The sequence below is a fragment of the Sitophilus oryzae genome, unplaced genomic scaffold, assembly GCF_002938485.1.
Source record: "Sitophilus oryzae breed Bouriz unplaced genomic scaffold, Soryzae_2.0 scaffold_1297_pilon_pilon, whole genome shotgun sequence".
NCBI lineage: Eukaryota > Metazoa > Arthropoda > Insecta > Coleoptera > Curculionidae > Sitophilus > Sitophilus oryzae.
This window is the reverse complement of record NW_022145945.1, coordinates 3,252,535-3,271,907: the sequence shown is the minus strand read 5'-3', so window position 1 is coordinate 3,271,907 and position 19,373 is coordinate 3,252,535. Positions and strand designations below refer to the sequence as shown.

The 19,373-nt window shown below is 31.5% G+C and overlaps 1 protein-coding gene across 1 annotated transcript in view; it reads right to left on the bottom strand.

Annotated features, from left to right (window-relative positions):
* Nucleotides 1–19,373, bottom strand: part of LOC115874573 (lipase 3-like) — a 55,962-nt gene that overhangs the window by 20,632 nt on the left and 15,957 nt on the right. Inside the window, exons 3-4 of the mRNA XM_030889766.1 lie at nucleotides 18,526–18,706; nucleotides 15,776–15,890 (exon numbers count right to left, since the gene is read on the bottom strand). Coding sequence (XP_030745626.1) covers nucleotides 15,776–15,890; nucleotides 18,526–18,706 — 296 coding nt within the window. The remainder of the gene's footprint in view (nucleotides 1–15,775; nucleotides 15,891–18,525; nucleotides 18,707–19,373) is intronic.

The window sequence follows — 19,373 nt, the reverse complement described above, 5'->3', positions numbered from 1 at the left end:
ACGATCCACTTTTTAATCGTAATAAAAAAGCGTACAGGAATGTTGTGTTTGTAGTTTAAATATATCAGTTATTTGCTGATAATGGTTTAGTGTTGCTAATATATTTTGGTTCTTAGTTCAGAGACTTGGAAATAAATTAAATTATAATGGATTTTGAAGACCAAGGTAAATACTTTTTAAGAGAATTTTATTAACTTAAATTAATTTTTATGAAGCTAGTAAGTTACCACAAACATAGCAGAGCGTTTTTTTGAAAAAAAAAAAAAACTTTGAAATTGTATCTTTAGAACTACGCAGATCTCCGCTTCTGTATTTTATAATTTTTAAAAGGTATTATACCAAGTTTAATTTACCACAAGTATCTTACCCCAAGAGACCCCGCGGTAGATGAGAATTTTAAATTGACCAGTAGTCTGATTTTTGTTCCATGGATAATTTCTTAAATTATTATACTAATATTTTTTGAGTAACTCTGGAGTGGTAAAAGTGTAACTATAGAGACTCACATGTTCCTCCCGTACTCTAACAATAAGCCGCAGATCAATATGTGAGAGGTTTTTGAAAATGGGTTTTAATAATAGGTCAGAAGCGGATATTATTGATGAAATTATTTCATTTTTATGTGATAATAATATTCCTAACATATTATTGAAAAAAAAGCAAATTGAAAATCTTGTTTATAAATGGTCAGAAAAGTGGAGGAAATGTAATTTACTTGGAGCAGTTTTATTTCCAACAGTTGTCTCTGGCTGAATAAAAGTTTACTTCAAATGGAAGAGAATCAATCTTTTGATGACCCTGGCACTTCAAGAAGAAATTTTTTTTCAGAATTGTCCAAGTCCCAAAAAAATAAAGAGACCAAAGGTATATATTGCCAAGGAATTAATGTATAATATCTTACAGAAAAAAAACATGTTTTTTTTTTATCTACATAATGCTGCAAATATTGCATTATTGCTTTTAATTAATGGCAAAGATTAAAAATCATTTTATTTCTAGAAATTAGAGATTCTTACACCTCGAAAGTTCTGGCATATGCTACAGTTTCTAATTTAAGGAAGGAACATAACATGAGATGGCAAAAGCAGTCCAACTAGAGAAAGTAGTCGCCACTAAAAATAGGTGAAGATTTACCCGCAGATGACACTCATATGGCAACAGAATATTATTGTCAATCCGATAGTGAAGAAGAACTAGAAGAAAGTGGTGGTGAATCATGTCATGAAGAAAATGACTTTGAAGACTCCATTTAACGCATATTGCAATTTATGTTTTTTTTTCTTTAATTTAGACCAGATAACCTAATGGGTATCCTTTTTTTGACTAGGTTCGAAGCATTTTTCAAACCTTTTTGAAAACTATAATTTTTGAATAAAATTCATAGAAAATCACCCTTTTTTAATATTTTTATACTAAACAAACATAGTCTGAAATATATTTTGGTTATTCCTTGGACTATCTTTGTCATGTTAATAAATCCGCCATTAAACCTAATAAGTCTAGAATTTGTAAAAAGTTAAAAATATCCTACGCGCCACTTTTTGGCAATCTGAACCACTGTGCGGCGCCGGCTGTATAATGCAAAAAAAAATTAGCCTGTGAGAAGCAATTAAAACGAAAATAATATTTGTAATGACAGATGCAGATTTTTATAACAATTTAAACTATATTTAACAAAATCAATAAATTTGAACAATATCTAATCACAATAAAAATTAATAGCAAACCAAGACATGAGATTTTGCTGCAGGTGTTTGCTGCGACATGTCAGCCTTCTTCTGTTATGGACAGACAGGACCATTTTTGAATATTTCTAGCGGTATTCATTACCTCAGTGGGGGTAAAAGATACCTTCGTATATACGCTAAGTACTTCTAATTCTTGCCTAGTTTATCGGGCAATATTAAAATAAGAGTCTTTATTCTTCCGCAAAAATAAAAATCCACTAAGGATAACAGGCACTAAGTCCGGCGGCCTCGACGGCCAACGGCTGGGATCTTGGTTAGCTGTTCAATTATTCTCGAAATTGGCTGCCAGAATTTGCTGATAACTTCAGCGTTCTGAGGCGATGTCTCGTCTTGCTGGAAAAATATGTTCTCGAGTTCCATTAGAGGCAGATCATCAAAAAGGGGTCCAAAGCCTACCTACTAGTTAAAAGTGGCGAACTTATAAAAATTCTGTAGTTCGAAGGAGACTCTAACAAAATATCAAGTGTGCTTTAAGGTAGGTAATTTTAAGTTCTTTTCACTTAATTAAAAATATACAGGGCGCGTCCCAAATAAAAAATTAATGTTTCTGATGATAACTTTAAATTATCAATTTAAAAAAAATATACCTACTTAATCCATTAAATTCTACGTAAAAAAGTGCTTTGGAAATGTTTTCACAAAATACAAAATTTTCCGTAGCAAAAAAATTGCAGTGATTTGTTAAAAATGCACATTTTTGAAATACACCCCGTAACTCATAAACTGTAGCATATATTGATGTTTGGTGTTCAACATCATGTTTTAGATAGAAATTGATCGCCAGACACCAATTCATCTCCTATAGAAAAGGGCGTTTCCCTTTAAAAGTGTCCAATTTGACCAACCCTGTACTTACTAACGCATTTTCTGCCTCAACTTATCGGAAAAACACCCCGTACATATATTAAATTTGCTCAGAATAACATACCGAATAATTCTTATTGGTATTTGGTGACTGGGAAAAGAAGTATACCGAAAATCTTCAGTGCTTTTTGGACTATTACCCTTTATAGATACATTTACATACTTTATACATTTTAAAGTAGATATGATCTAGTGAATAATAAACATAAAATATCAGTTCTCTCAGACTCTTATCAGATGGTGTCTTAAAATAAACCGTCTATTGCAAATATCCTCCATTTTTCATAACCGCCAACCGGTTAATAAATGATGGCATGTGCGAGCAGTAGTCGTGCTGCGGGTATATTTTAAAATTTTGCAATTACTGGTAATTTCGTTGTCTTGAATTTTAAATGCCCTAAAAGCCGTCAGCATATAATAGTGTAATAGCCCGAGAATAATTTAAATCGATTTTGTGAATTTTTCAGCCTAGATATTGCCGTTTTCAGTATGATTTATTTACGAAGCAGAAAAAAAAGAAGTTTAGTAGAGCTAAAAAATAATTGCTAGAATTAACGGTATATGAGACGGTAATTTCTGTTTTGGTGAGTCACACATTACACTTAAAATTAGCAATATACCGGGTAGTCGATTATTAAGTGAATATGGATTAAATATCATTGGCGATTTTTAGCTAATTTGAGTCGTTTTATTAAAATTTACATTTGAATAATAATTATATTTATATAACATGACATTTTATAATATATTTTTGTAGTAGAGTCGTTAAGAAGTTGATGAAGATTACAGTACAATGTAATATTGTGCCTATTTGAAGTGAACTTCTTACTTCCATCTGTCCCTCTGAAAACTCCATTTGGGTACCTCTTTCCACGTGCCGAGTTTGGTTCCAATCGACCCATAATTAAAAAAAATCCTGATGATTTCCTCTATTTAGAGGCATCGGTTCGAAACGTCGATGGCGTGATCCTGTAGCCCGTCTCCAATTATGCTGAAATCGACCCACATTTTTCTAGAATATCAAATCCTTAGTCCCACCCTGATAAAGATTTAAACGAAACGTCATATTCAACTTAGCAGGGTGGGACCGTGTGCACCATTGCTCACATAGTCTACCAACCAAATTTGGTCGCGATCAGACGACATCGACAACTTTTGACGTTCCTTACGTCAAAACTAACTGTCACAGTGTCGCACGTGTCGTACATGGTCAAGTTTGCCTTGGTACGATCTACAATACCAAATGTCATTAAAACCGGACGATTTTTCCTAAGCCGTAGGCTGTCCTTATCACTTTTCCTCTCTTGTGTCATGTGTCGTGTCGAGTCACGGGTTTGAATTTTTACTCCCAGCTCGCGGTAAAGAAGTTTTACTTCAATAAATACTAATTCACCACAGTACACGAAAACCATTTACTTTTAACGCTGTACGTGCGTTTCGCTAACCATTAGGGTGGGCCAAAAAAACTAACCTATGGAATTTATGGTTTAAAATGAACTTAATAGCCGAGAAAAAAATATCCCCGGAAGGCAGGATTTTTAACTCAATTTTAAAAAGTTCGAAAAAGTTTCGCAGAACTTACGACCGAGAAAAATCAAAGGTTTTCCTTGATTTAAGTAAAAACAATCTTCAGATTGTCCCACGGGGGTTCTAACAGGACACTGTCTCCTCAACGAACACCTCAGTAGGCTGAAGCTGAGAAACAACGGGGAATGCAGATTCTGTGGGGAAAATGGGGAAACACCAGAAGACCTTATCACTGAGTGCACCGAGACGACGACCATTCGTGCCATGAACTTTGGTACGGCTGATGTCGAGGATGGAAAGCTGGCCTTTGTGGAGCCATCTCAGATACTGGCTTTTGTTAAAGCCCTGAGACTGTATGATGAGTTATAACTCATTATAACTAAAGAAAGGGGAACACACAATAGATCTATAAGATCGCGGTGATTAACCCCCCTCCTAAACATTCTACAACTACATCTACAACTCAATTTAAAAAGGTGTCGGTGAACATTCAAAGTTTTTCATTTAAATAACACGTAAACAAATCTCTTTCCTTTAAAAGTACCATAACTTTGAAACGGTTTACGATAAAAAAATTAATATCGTGGATTCTTGAAGAGCATAAAATTTCCTAAAATATCTGACTGAAAGTAATCTAGTTTCTTTTTACTAAATATGAAAATTTTTAATCAACAAGCACTAAAACTGATTGATTTTTGATTGCAAATTGATTTTTTTCACTTTTCAAAGCTTTCGTATATACGAATTATTGATTTGAAAAAAATTACCCTCAGATAGATTTTAGAGTAAATTTTATACCCTAAAAGAATCCGCGATGTAATAGTTATTTACAGTACAAGTGTGTTTATGAACATGATTACAACAACGAGTGTGAACGATTAGAACGACGAGGTCGTAGACCGAGTCGTTCTAATCACACGAGTGTTGTAATCATGTTTAAACGCACGTGTCATGTACAACGTTTTATCTACAACCGAAAAATAAGAAAATGCTGTTTTAATTTTCGTTTATTCCCACCTTTAACACCTTTAACTAGGTATGACATTTGTCACATTTATGCTGAAAAGTCAGTTTGCCCTGTCAAGTAAACGTGAGCACTTTTTGCCCAGAAAAATCATTTTAAAAATGACGATGAGCGATTCCGAAAGTCTCCCTTCAGATGTAGAACTTGGCGCAGTATGTGCCACGGAATCATTTTTGCCGGAAAAGTTAATATATTTAGATGTTCGTAGTTGTTTTTCATTATTATAGCAACTAGTTGTGTTATAGATTCATAACACCACTAGTTGTGTTATGAATCTCATAACGTAACTGAAATACGAAAAAAATAGTGATATAAAAACGTTATAACTAAACGGTTGTAGATAAACATTTTTATCGTAAACGGTTTCAAAGTTTTTATTATGGTAGTTTTAATGGAAAAAAGATTTTTTTACGTGTTATTTAAATGGAAAATTTTGTGTGTTGTTCACCGACACTTTTTAAAAGTGAGCTACAAATCCTGCCTTCCATGGATATTTTTTTCTCGGTTATTAGGTTCATTATATCATGTCCTTGTTTCTAATTTGATTTAAAAAGTCGTGAATAAGTTATACAGACAGATTTTTATATCTTGTAAGCTCCTAGTATTCTAAAACTTTTTTGCGGAAAACTTAATTGATAAATTGAACATGTACAATGGCGCCCGTGATGGAATGTTGAATCAACATAGAGATAAGATATAGACTCTAGCGGCCGTTCTACAAACTTGAAAATAATTTCCAGCTTATTTAGTTATAATTTTTTTTCGCAGGCCCTACGGCTAATACTTTTCGAGATACAGCCGAGAGCTATTCTTGGTGGGACACCCTGTACATTTTAAATACTTTATAAGGTTCAATTAATTTTGTAACGCTTTTAACTAGTTGAATATTAAGGATATTATTCAATGTGTATTGGCCATCTAACAGGTAATACTGAAAACTTTTAGAAAGCAGTTTTCTGTTAGTACCCTCTAGTACCAGAAACACAACAGAGATAGAGGTTTATTTATAAAATATAATGGTTAATTTCCGGTTATTTTATCTGTTAACTTACATCCAATAATATTGCAGAAAATAGATATAATATTAATATTTGGTATAGTTAAACAGGAATAAATATAATGCTGTTTATTATACATTACCCATATTAGGTACGCCAAACTATTTTACTTAGAACACTGGACGTGCGTTTCGCTAACTACGTTAGCATCATTAGCATATGATTAAACATGTAAAAATAATTGAAATTTAATTATTAAAGCTGAAAGAATGAGAGATGTTGAAAACTGAATTAACTTTTAGTAATCTGCTCATAATGCCAAATTGGTTAAAGCAAAACGAACGTCTACTGTTCAAAGAAAAATGTTTTTGGTGTACTTATATATGGTAGAGAACTAGTTAATTATTAACACGCAAGTAATTTGAGAGGATATTTTTGATATATAAAATAGATATAAACAGCCTAAAAGCTGACGACATATTTAGAGAACATATTTTAGGTAAGCTAGAATAACGAAAAATGTATAGTTTATTAACTGGTGAACCCAGAATCCTAAGTCTGGCTGTGGGGTTGGGGGTATTTCGCTACTGCGCAACCCATAACATTTGCAAAAAAATAAATCTAAAAAACATTCTTTAGGCAACTTGAAATTTGTTTATTCTTAAATTTTAGCATCTATTTAACCTAGAAATAAGTATGCCAGACTTTTTTTTCGGGTTTAAAGTGTAACCCGACCATTCGAAATATGTTTAATTATTATAGGATGCGGCCGATGCGGCTGACGTAACAGCATTTTGGAGTCGTAAAAACTTTAAAAAAACTAACTAATATTGAATAATTAAAAAGAAACATTTTTTAATAAAAATGTATGATTGAAATCCTTTCAATAAGAAGACTTTCTAATTTAAGTATTTTGTATCTGAAAGAATTAAAAGACGAATAATTATTTAAAAATTAGCATAATATAAAATATATTTTTTTCAAACGTCACAAAAGTATAATTATTACTATACTTTTGTGACATATTATATTATTATTAATTTTTGCGACCTGATTGACAATATAAAAAAGTCATTTTAACGCCTAAGCATAAAAGTTAAGCACTTTTACTTACTTTTGAATCTATTTAGAAAGATTAACAATGGTACTTTAATAAAATTCCAGAATACTTATTTTTTAGCACTGTACATGGTACCCTTTTGTCGTGACTACGTTTTCTGGCAAAACCACTTCTTTAAATATTAAACCATGTTGTTGGCGCACTTTTAAAAATGCTTTGCATTTTTGTAGTCTGCCTTCATCAAAAACAATAACTTTGTCACTAGTAACTTTTTACAAACTACACAACTTAAATGTTTTTTATACATTATGATTTAGTAGTTAGTAGCGAAATTAGTAATTACTAAAATATTTATTTGCAGTAATTATTCTAAACTATTTATACTATGCACGTCAATATTTAATTTATAAATACATTTTTGTACATGGTAACTTAATTCCAACAAAATAATCTCTGAATTAAAAGCCTGCAAATAATTGAAATGAAACCCAAAAAAAAAGAAAATTTGAAGTACTCCAAAATACTGTTACGTCAGCCGCATCGGCTGCCGACGGGTCTCAATAAACTATCTTTCTCGCGCTTATACATACCTATATACTCATAAGACTTTTTTGTCGCGCCCATTTAAAATCTTTATTCGCGTCTGGCAAGTATTAAATCCCATTGAATTCGTCTGGCAATTAACACATATTTGTTAATATCATCTAATAAACACGCTGTAAAAATTTCAGAATGCCTAAAGTATGTTTTCCAGGTATAATATTTAAACATATTTGTAATAGTCTGGTTACAATTTAAACCCGAAAAAAAAATTTTGGCACATTTATTTCTAAGTTAAATAAATACTAAAATTTAAGAATAAACAAATTTCAAGTTGCCTAAAGAATGTTTTTTGGATTTATTTTTTTGCAAATGTTATGGGTTGCGCAGTAGCGAAATACCCCCAACCCCCCAGCCAGACTTAGGATTCTGAGTTCACAAGTTATTAAACTTTATTTTTTTTGTTATTCTAACTTGCCTAAAATATGTTCTCTAAATATGTCGCCAGCTCTCCTGCTAAAAGAACTATATTAAGAAATACTAAATTAAATTTTATAAAAAAATAAAATGATGTAGGTATATTAACTATCTAATAATGAAATGTGTTATAATGAACATTTTTTTACCATATAAAATATATAATAAGCAAGAAAAGGCATGATTAATATATACCAGAAAAGTTAATAACATTAATTCTTTACTGGAATATTGTTGTAAGGTATAATTACAAATTAGTTAGGACATAAATCTACCCCAAACCAGATTACTAATCAAGCTATAATAAATGATCTGTCAATAATGCTAATAATTAAGTCTTATTATATAAAAACTTTTCTATGTATTCTGATATTAGATTAAGATAAGTTTAGCATTGTTTATGGTGTACTATATTTGAAACTAGAATACATAAAATTAGGGTGTCTTTATGAATTTACTTTAACTTTATTTCACACTATCATTAAATATTTTTTAATATAAAATTGACTAATATATATTGATTGTTTCAGTACTATGTAAAAGCATAGCTTCTAGAAATGTTCTAGATGTTAAAAGTTAATTGGAATAATTATTATGGTACTGCAATAGTACAATCACCATTTTATCAAGATAGTTGAATACAATAATAATTAATTAGTACGACTGGTTAATGATACACAATCTAAGGTATGCAACTAATATTACACATTATTTCGTATTTTATTCTTCCTCTACGATTTCGTCTAATTCGATATTAAACATAGAAATGAGATAAAATGTCATCAATATATGAAGACTTGAAATGAAAACCGGGCTAAGTGCCAAAATCAAAATTTTGAGAAAATCAATGTTTTTTGTTTTTACAGTTTATTCTTCCATAAAAAAATCCACAAAAAAATGTATACATTTATCATGTATAATACTTCAATCCTATAAAACTGATTTGTTAATGGGATCAGTTTGAGAGCCTCTATAAAATCAAAAACATGAAGTTTTGTAAGAAGTGATATGTGCCAACCTTGGGATTCAAAAACTGTGCTAAATGCCAACACCTCGATATACCATTGGCACTTATCCCATTTTTTAGAATATGTAAGTAATAAAAAATAAAACAACTTTTTTTTTTATTTCAAAGTAACTTTAATGGAAATATTTTACAAAATAACAAGTAAGAACGAAATTTAAATTAATAGGTTCTCGTAAAAACGTCTATTTTCAGGCTTCAAAAATGGCAAGACGGCTCGTAAATCAGGTTTCTTATTTTCTTTAATCTGATTTTGGCAATTGAGTTGCGGTACAACCATATCCCTAATCGATTGTTCCGTAACATTTTTCTTGAAAACATTGATGTTTTTCCACGCTTCCATTTCGTTTAGGGTTTCCCTAATTTTAACCTGTTTGGGATTGTCAGCTGAAACTTGAATCCATTTGGCTGTAGAAATTTTTGTCCTGGTTGTGTTTAAGGTTAAATCAGCGGCAGCCTTGAAGTCAAAGAAATCCTCAGCCTGCATAAGAGTTACCGTAAAGGGATTGTTTGGAGTTGCAGTTGCTATCAATCTTACTAAATCAAAAGGCACCTCGCACTTTTCGACTCTCTTTCTCTTCTCTATATGCGCGAAATCTCTATCGCAACTTAAAAAAGAATGCCCTGACATTAAAAACTTCTGATTTATTTCTTGAAAGTATCCTTTCGTAACCAAGTAAATCCACAAAAACAGCAACATTTTGTTTTTGTTTTGGCCGACGCAATTATCGCTCCAAACCACCAGTTTTCGTTTTTTCGTAAAACCACTAAGTAATGTTTTTAAAACACAAGAGGCAATCTCATTCCCACCTCGTCGAGTTATTCCCTCGTGCCATAGATGCATAAGTCCCTTATTAGTGTCACCTACATGAATACCAAAATTATAACATTAGAGTTGTCGAAGATAAAACATTTGCCCATGTGTTAAGGCTGGAAGAGACAGCACTTGTTGTAGATCAATAGAAATGGAGCATGTGCCACTTAGAAGTTGGGATAAGCAGTGATCTTCTTTCATGGTGTTCATTGCTTTTTCAGCTTGTCTATGATGCAGATCAAGTTTTCTCTTGCTCTCTTTGTCATTTGGGTTTGCTTTTATCTTTATATTCAACAGATCGCAGGTTTTGCGGTATCGGTTCGAGGATGGTGGAAGCTTAAATTTGAGAATTTTCTTTTGAAGATACTAAAGTAAAAACGGTACGTTACTGCAGAATTAGGATGGCGGTCTTTAAATGAGTAATACAATCTATTGATATTTAGATCTTGACTTAAATATTCCTTCTGACTCTTCAACCTACTGTAATGGCTTTGTTCCCTTGGGAAGGAAGAAATGTGCTGAATTACCAAATCTTCATCTGCAGGTGAAAATTTTCTATATTTAGTTTTGTTTCCTCTACGCTCCACAGAAGTAAATTCACCCTGTTTCTTTAACTTGACAAGAGTTTCAACGCGCCTTTTAGATATTCCAAAACTATGCAAGAATGTCTTCTTACATACCTGCACAACATCACCTGAGCCATTAGGTAATGTAAAGCAAACTGTGGCTTGCCTTCTACTTTCAGTAGAAACTTCATATGTTCCATGCCGTCTTCTTTTTATAGGACAAACCGTCAAAAGGCCCATTATATACGAATTTTGCTTTACATTATCACTCAGCGCATAGAATTCCCTAAAGAGGTACATTTTTGTTCATATGGAATATCAGCACACTTGTATCGGCACTTACAATCAACCTAAAAACAAAAAGTAAAATAAAACGTTTGAAATTAGATAAAAACCGCCATCTTACTGTTGCTGCTGGTGCGGCCTTGGTTTTCACGAATTCCTTATTGTTGCCAACGTATTCTAAACCTTGGCTTCTTCTCAGTTTATTATTCGATTTGGCGCAACCTTCGCCAGATTTTCTATTTTTCTTTTTATTATTTTTATTAGTTTCCATTATAAACAAGCAATATGTAAAAAAAACGTGAATACAAGAACAGTCTTCGAAAACTTAAAATGTGACTCGAAACAGCTGTGCCATGTGGATACTGCAGTGGCACTTAGCACGGTTTTCAACACACAATATGCGGGACTTGACTCGTGCGACATCTTTGTTACAGTATTTAAAATAGTTCCAGAGCGTAGGGCACATAGCCCGCTTTATGCGTTATTGGCGATGGCATTTAGCACGCATTAGAGGTTAAAAGTTATTTTTTAAATTTTTGGCACTTAGCCCGGTTTTCATTTCAAGTCTTCATATTATTTGGTTCTCAAAAATTTAGTGCAAAAGGCAGTTAAGTTACTTAACAACAAATTTAATAAATAACTATAAACTAAGAGGCGAAATAACTATTTTATTATACCATTACCAAAATGTCTACAAAGATTTTAACAAATAAATAACTTTTAATTACAGCCTAATTTTAAATTGCAGAAATTCAGTCAATCAGTTTAGAGCTGACGTGAGACTTTTTATCAAAGAACAAAAATATACAGGGTTGTTCACCACATACGACACGGAGTATTGTAGCTAAACGATTAGATTTTTACAAATTGTAAGTTTTGAGTTCGTTGAAGGACTATCAGAGCTACAATTTAAAAATATTTTGACAAGATACAGAGTGTCCCAAATAAATAAAAAATATCAAAGTTTTTTTTTAAATGGAACACCCTGAATATTATTGCATTTTTAGTTTCTACGATTAAAATAAAGGTAAATTTGATTAAGGTTTATTATACTTAAACCTTATCGTTTTTGAAATATTTTCAATTTTGTGAAATTGCAGTATAAATTTTAAGGCTTCATTTCTCCGAGGGTATCAAAGTTTTTAATACTAAATATTTACTGAAGTTTATTTATTGATCAGTTATTGTGTTGCATTAATAAAAATTATACTACCTTATACAGAGTGTCTAAAAATTTATTTTAAATAATTACTAGATTTAAACGGCAATAACTTGTTTAATCTAAATGAAACAGCCCGTATATTTTATGAGAATCAGATGCACAATTTAATTGTCTATCAAATTGTATTATGCCACTTTTTACCTATTCCTTCAAGTTTTCATAGAAAATGCATTTTCTTATAATTTAGACCTCATTTATCAATATACCCATGGAATATTGACATTTTAGATTGTTTTTAAAACAACAAATGTACAAAATGTACAGGCTAGTAATATTATCGTTTTTAGTAATACGATAATATTACTAGCCCATTTGTATGAAAAAAGAAAACTATTTAAATCTTTATAAAATAGTATACATTTAATTAAATATACCACCAGTATTTCCGCCCAAATACTAATTAATTACATACTTAATTGTGTTCGTTAATAAATTATTCTAAATAAATGTGGATTTGAATCAGAAATCAATATAATGATAAGTTATGAAAATGAACGTCTCTGTTGTTATAAATAAGCGTTTGTCAAAAAACGAAATAACATTTTTAGAAGTGTCTAGCCCTAGCAGTCAACTATTAAGCTTGACCAATCAGGTTGGTTAGCGTGGTTATTTGGAGTGCGTTAATTCATTTGTGTTTGTCAAAAACTCTAACGTGATTGGTCGGGCTTAATAGTTGCCTGCTAGGGCTAGACACAAGTACATTTTTAAGGTGTTAGTTTTTTTACCACACTGTCTAATACATAATTCAGTTTTTTAGTATTTGAAGCAATTATTATTAATCAACGCAAACAGTCAATTAATGTAGTTTGAATACTGGAATCATATTAATTGGTCCTCTTTAACAAATATTTAAACAGTTTTTTTTATTTTTAAATGAAATAAACGAACTATATCGACAATATTAGTATCTGTACTCTAAAAATTTGGTACATCTTTAAAAATATATTTAAAATGTCAGTATTCCATGGATATATTGATAAATGAATTCTAAATTACAAGAAAATGCATTTTCTACGGAAACTTGAAGAGATAGGTAAAAAATGGTATAATACAATTTGATAGTCAATTAAATTATGCATCTGATTCTTATAAAATATACGGGGTGTTCTATTTAAATTAAACAAGTTATTGCCGTTTAAAGCTAATCATTATTTAAAATAAATATTTAGACACTCTGTATAAGGTAGTAAAATTTTTATTATTGCAACACAATAACTGAGCAATAAATAAACTTCAGTAGATGTTTAGTATTAAAAACTTTGATATCCTCGGAGAAATGAAGCCTTGAAATTTATACTGCAATTTCACAAAATTGAAAATATTTCAATAACGGTAAGGTTTAAATCCAATAAACCTTAATTAAATTTACCTTTATTTTAATCGTAGAAACTAAAAATGTAATAATATACCCTGATCCATTTAAAAAAATACAACTTTGATATTTTTTATTTATTTGGGACACTCTGTATCTTGTAAAAATATTTTTATATTGTAGCTCTAATAGTCCTTCAACGAACCCAAAACTTACAATTTGCAAGAATCTAATCGTTTAGCTACAATATTCCGTGTCGTATGTGGTGAACAACCCTGTATGCAGGGTGTTTCAAAACAAATGCGAAAAACTTCAGGGGGTGATTCCTTGTTCAAAATAAAGGGTAGTTTGCTTTATAAACGTTGGGTCAAAAGTCAACCATTAGGGAGATATCGCGGTACAAAGATGGCGGAAAAATAATGTTTTTATTTTTTATCTTGAAAACGAAAAGAGGTAGACTAATAAAATTTTATGGAAGCATTACTGTTATGAAAACACACTTCCTGGTAATTTTTTCATTTTTTTAAAATGAGTGGAGGGGGTTGAAATAAACTGCCCCTATCATTCTTGTTAACGAAATTTAAAGAAAAATCTTATCACACACATGCAAAAAAATTAATTTGGATAGTTTAGTTTGTTTAGAAATTTTTTATCTCTTGTGTTTTTTTTTGATAAAACTCACCGATTTGAAATTAAAAAATAAAATGTAAAGCATTACATGTCAGGACAAAAAACATTTTTAGATTAAGAATCTAGTGATAATAACGATAATAATAATCATCTAGATAATAACGTATTGCAGTAGAGTAATGTCAAATAAAATAATATTAGGAACATCCTAAAAAGTAACAGCGGTGGACTAGATTTTTTCCTAAAAAAAATTACTGCAGCCAACTAGATTCTTTATCAGAAAATGTTTTTTGTCCTGACATGTAATGCTTTACATTTTATTTTTTAATTTCAAATCGGTGAGTTTTATCAAAAAAATACAAGAGATAAAAAAGTTTCTAAACAAACTAAACTATCCAAATTAATTTTTTTGCATGTGTGTGATAAGATTTTTCTTTAAATTTCGTTAACAAGAATTATAGGGGTGGTTTATTTCAACCCCTTCCACTCATTTTAAAAAAGTGAAAAAATTACCAGAAAGTGTGTTTTCATAACAGTAATGCCTCCATAAAATTTCATTAGTCTATCTCTTTCCGTTTTCAAGATAAAAAAGAAAAACATTATTTTTCCGCCATCTTTGTACCGCGATATCTCCCTAATGGTTGACTTTTGACCCAACGTTTATGAAGCAAACTACCCTTTATTTTGAACAAGGAATCACCCCCTGAAGTTTTTCTCATTTGTTTTGAAACACCCTGTATATAAGAAATAAAAAAAAAGAAAAGATGGTACTATTTCAACAGGTTAGTATTTTGTTATATTCTTTACTAGCTTATACCCGCGACTTCGTTCGCGTCGAATTAATCATTCGTAATGGTGATGATAAAGCAAAGCAAGAATTTTCATTAACATACAAACTGGATAAAATTTTCTCACATTTAAGTCAGCATGAGAAAAAACAATATGGCGATATTATTATATAACTTGGTAATATTCGAGAGGTAGTTTCATCTCGTTGAAGTTTTACTTTCGAAAAATCCGTTTGCCGTTTACCAAAAATAAGCTTTTTACATCAAGCAGTTTAAGCAGAATCGTGATTACTCAATGGTCATATTTTATGAAACACCCTGTATAAATTTTTAAAAAATCTTAAAATATGTAAAACAACAAAATAAAATATACGTGTTCAAGAGTTTTTCCGAAAAAATCAGAGGTTTTTAAATAAAAAATATTCTAATATTTGAGGGGTGGTTTCACCCCCTTAGAATTCGAGTTTCGAAAAATCCCTTCTTACCGAATCTCTACACCTTAAAGTCAATCCGTTTTCCAAAAATCAGCTTTTTACGTCACGCGCTTTAAGCAGGTTCGTGATTAATCAATGACCAGATTTTTCGAAACACCCTGTATAGATTTTTGAAAAATCTTAAACTATGTAAAAAAATAAAATATACGTGTTTAAGCGTTTTTTCGGAAACTTTACCGTTTTTTAAATAAAAAATATTGTAATATTTGAGGGGTGGTTTCACCTCCTTGGAACTAGAATTTCGAAAAATCCGTTCTTATTGAACCTCTGCACCCTAGAATCAACCTGTATGCCCAAATTGAGCTTCTTACGTTGAGTGGTTTGAGCAGGATCGTGATTAATCAGTGAGTCAGTCACTTAAGGATTTTATATATTAGTATAGATTTGTTATGTCATTCGTACCTGTGATCCCAGAAATCTTTTTCTGTGACGTTTAGTGATGCATGTCCTTCAGAATATTCTGTTCCTCTATAATTACCTAACCAAACGTCATACCCGGCATCGTGCAACTGGAATGCTGAAAGAAATGCTTGTCAGTCTCTGTTTTATATTTGCAAAACTTCGTTAAGAAGATAAAAAAGGTAATAAAATATAAAATTATTGAAATATAAAAAGTCAAGAAGAAACTTAAATTTTAAAATAAAAAAAAATATTTTTTCTGTACCTGTCTGATTTGTATTTTTTTGGAAAAATCCACAATACTTTGATATCTACAGAAATAGTCAAAATTTGTGTGACTTTGTATTTAGTTCAATATGTACCGGGTTTGCAACTAAGAATGGACGCCGGCTGTATCTCAGAAACTACTATCGTATAACATTGGGAAAAAAATTCTAATAAGTAAATCGACCAATAGAAATCGCTGGAAATTATTTCTGGAAGTTCAAAAAATGTCCGCTAGGGAGCGTTTCTCTGGTAGCCAATCAGAAAACAGGGTTTTTCTCAAAAATATGCAAGTGAACAGGTATTTTAAATATTACTATTGTAATCATCAAGAAATTTTTAATTTTTATGGCATACAGTATTTTGCTCTATCTCATAAAATAAAGTGGTGGGGGAAGGTTAAACTTGCTTTTATTAAAATAAGGATAACTCTGGTTTAGGTTACCCGATTTAAACAAACTAGGGCTCGTTTAAAAGAGCTTTTCTTCCTCAATGATCTCCAGTATAAATTTCGTATCTATAATTTTTTTCGTGGTAGCTAGAGGGCGCTGTTTGACATCATAACACATATTGCATTTTTGCATAAAAAAATTAAATAGTAGGTTATATATGTTTCTTTTTACACAGTTAAATAGAGCACAAAATTTCCAAAATATCAGCGCCAAACCGCAACTTTCTATCTTCTCTCTAACGGAAGACATTAAGAGAACAAATCATGTTAGGCTGCCTCTTAGGATAATAATAATATGATCTAAAAATTGTGGTAGTAGGCTAGGACACAAAAAGAGGTAATTTTGTTACGTCAAAATATCAAAACGTTTAAGTTCAGTTTTCATGCATCCGAATTTCGGGCGTTTTCTTAAAAAAAATGACGTCATAAATATTTAAACGTGTTTATGTAACTTTATCATCCATCCATATAATTTTTACGAATTTCTTAGTTAATTATACGTAGGTAGTTCTCAGATTAAAATAGAATTTAGAGAATAGAATTTTTTTTTTCCCAAAGTTATACGATAAGTAGTTTCTGAGATACAGCCAGCGTCCATTCTTAGTTGGCCACCCGGTACATATCAATAGATAATATTAAGTGCAAATACCACATGTAATATGGTATTTGGTATGTAATCGATTGAAAAGACGACATTGTAAAAACGATATAAACTCACCGGCAAAAAAAAACGGCCACTAAAAACTAGTCCTAATTTCAAAGTTGGATTTCTCGCGAACCACTCATCAGATTTTGATGATTTTTCTTTTATATTCTAAATTAATTCCTTCTTAACGGATGCTATGTCAGAAATTTTTCTTCCTAATTTATTTTGAGCATATACAGGGCACAACAATAAGACGAAGTTCTTTGACCGAATTTTGTAACACCCTGTAGGGTGCAGTAGCTGTAGTAGCTATTGCTAAATCAAATCACATTGTAGCCTCATCTTTTCTGAGCATTTTGTTTTTTAATCGCGACAATTATTTCTGTCTGTATTGGAGATACGCTGCTTTAAAACGAACGTCTCGGAAAAATGCTTCGTAGGCAGAAAGTTTTATGTGTAAATAATCAAGGCGACATAGGCGAAAACAGATTTATGAGTATTTGCAATATGACAACGGTTGTCATATTGCCATTATCTGTGACGGATGTTGCTCGTATTGTGGCTTTAATTGAGGATGGCCGAAGTCATCGTTATGAGTCCGATACCATGGGTATACCTCAAACAACAGTCCAGGATGCCTGGAATCGGTATATGGAAACGGGAAATTTCACCAGGTGAGTGGGTTCCGGAAGGAAACGAAAGACAACTGCAATTGACGACCGCTTTATTGTCCTGAATACTTTACGAAATCGTAAAGTAATTTAACATCTGCTATAAGCCGTGCGTAGAACTCAAGTTAGTGAGAGAACAATCCGTCGAAAATTAAAAGAAAACAGCTTGTCTTCAAGGAGGCCTGCCATAGGACCCCAGCTACTTTTAAGACATCGTCGAGCATGTCTTCAGTTTGCGCGTTTACATGTGAATTGGGATATTGAGCAATAGACTAAAGCTTTTTCCCAGGCGTTTATTTTAAAGCAGCGTATCTCCAATACAAACAGAGATAATGTCGTGATTAAAAAAACAAAATGCTCAGAAACGACGAGGCTATAATGTAATTTGATTTAGCACTAGCTACTACAGCTGCTGCACCCTACAGGGTGTTACAAAGTTCGGGCAAAAAACTTCGTCTTATTGTTGTGCCCTGTATATGCTCAAAATAAATTCGAAATAAAAATTTCTGGCGTAGCATCCGTTAAGAAGGAATTAATTTAGAATTTAAAAGAAAAATCATCAAAATCTAATGAGTTGTTCGCGAGAAATCCAACTTTGAAATTGGGACTAGTTTTTCGTGGCCGGATTTTTTGCCGGTGAGTGTATTTATTGTTAAACTGAGATTTACTTCTAAGCTTTCTATAATCTTTTTTTTTCGTAATATGATCACAGCATGTTTACCTATGGACCTCTTTCCTAAGCCAACAAAAATTCCGGAAGTGCTCTGGACGCCATGCAACATAAAAATTGGTGGTTTAGTTTGTGAAAAGTCTGGTATCCTGAAAACGGACAACTGGAATCCATCTGCAGTCTGCACTTTGTATTGTATGAGAGGGTATCCAGTCCGTTGGATTATTTCTGGCTAGAAATAAACATTGAATAATATAAATATCCATATATCCACACCGCTTTACCAATCTGGATGATTCTTTATTTAAATGAAAGGTAAAAATTTCCAGATTGTGTTGGGTAAATAAAAAAATATATAAGAAAATTCAAAGGGGTATATCAAGAAAATCGACAATTGAAAGAGAAAACATAGACAGTGAATATACAGGGTCCTACTAATTCGAGGTACGAGCATTGGTATCAACTATCTACGTACGAGCATTGGTATCAAATTGGGGCAAAGTTGCGCTTTGGAATGTTCACCAAGATGTCATCAAAAATTTTTTAAACATTTCAAGGATTGCTGAGGTTTTTGAAAAAAACTGATTTTTTTGAAAATCAATTTTATTTTTTTCTGTCGTTATTTTTTAGAAAATCAAGAAACTAATTGCACAATCTCATAGCCACTTTATTAGGGCTATCTGACAGTATTTTTAGATTTCAAATTAGCTCATAATTTTTGACATACAGAGGTGAACTTAATTTTTTTAAATACGGACCTGCATTTTTTATTCCAGATTTCCAAAGAACTCGGTCTCGTGAGTACAATAATATGCCACACTTAATATTTTCTTTGTTTTGACATTTGAACACAATTTATTTAAACTAATTTCAAGTCCGGCTCTGTTTTTTTTAAATAT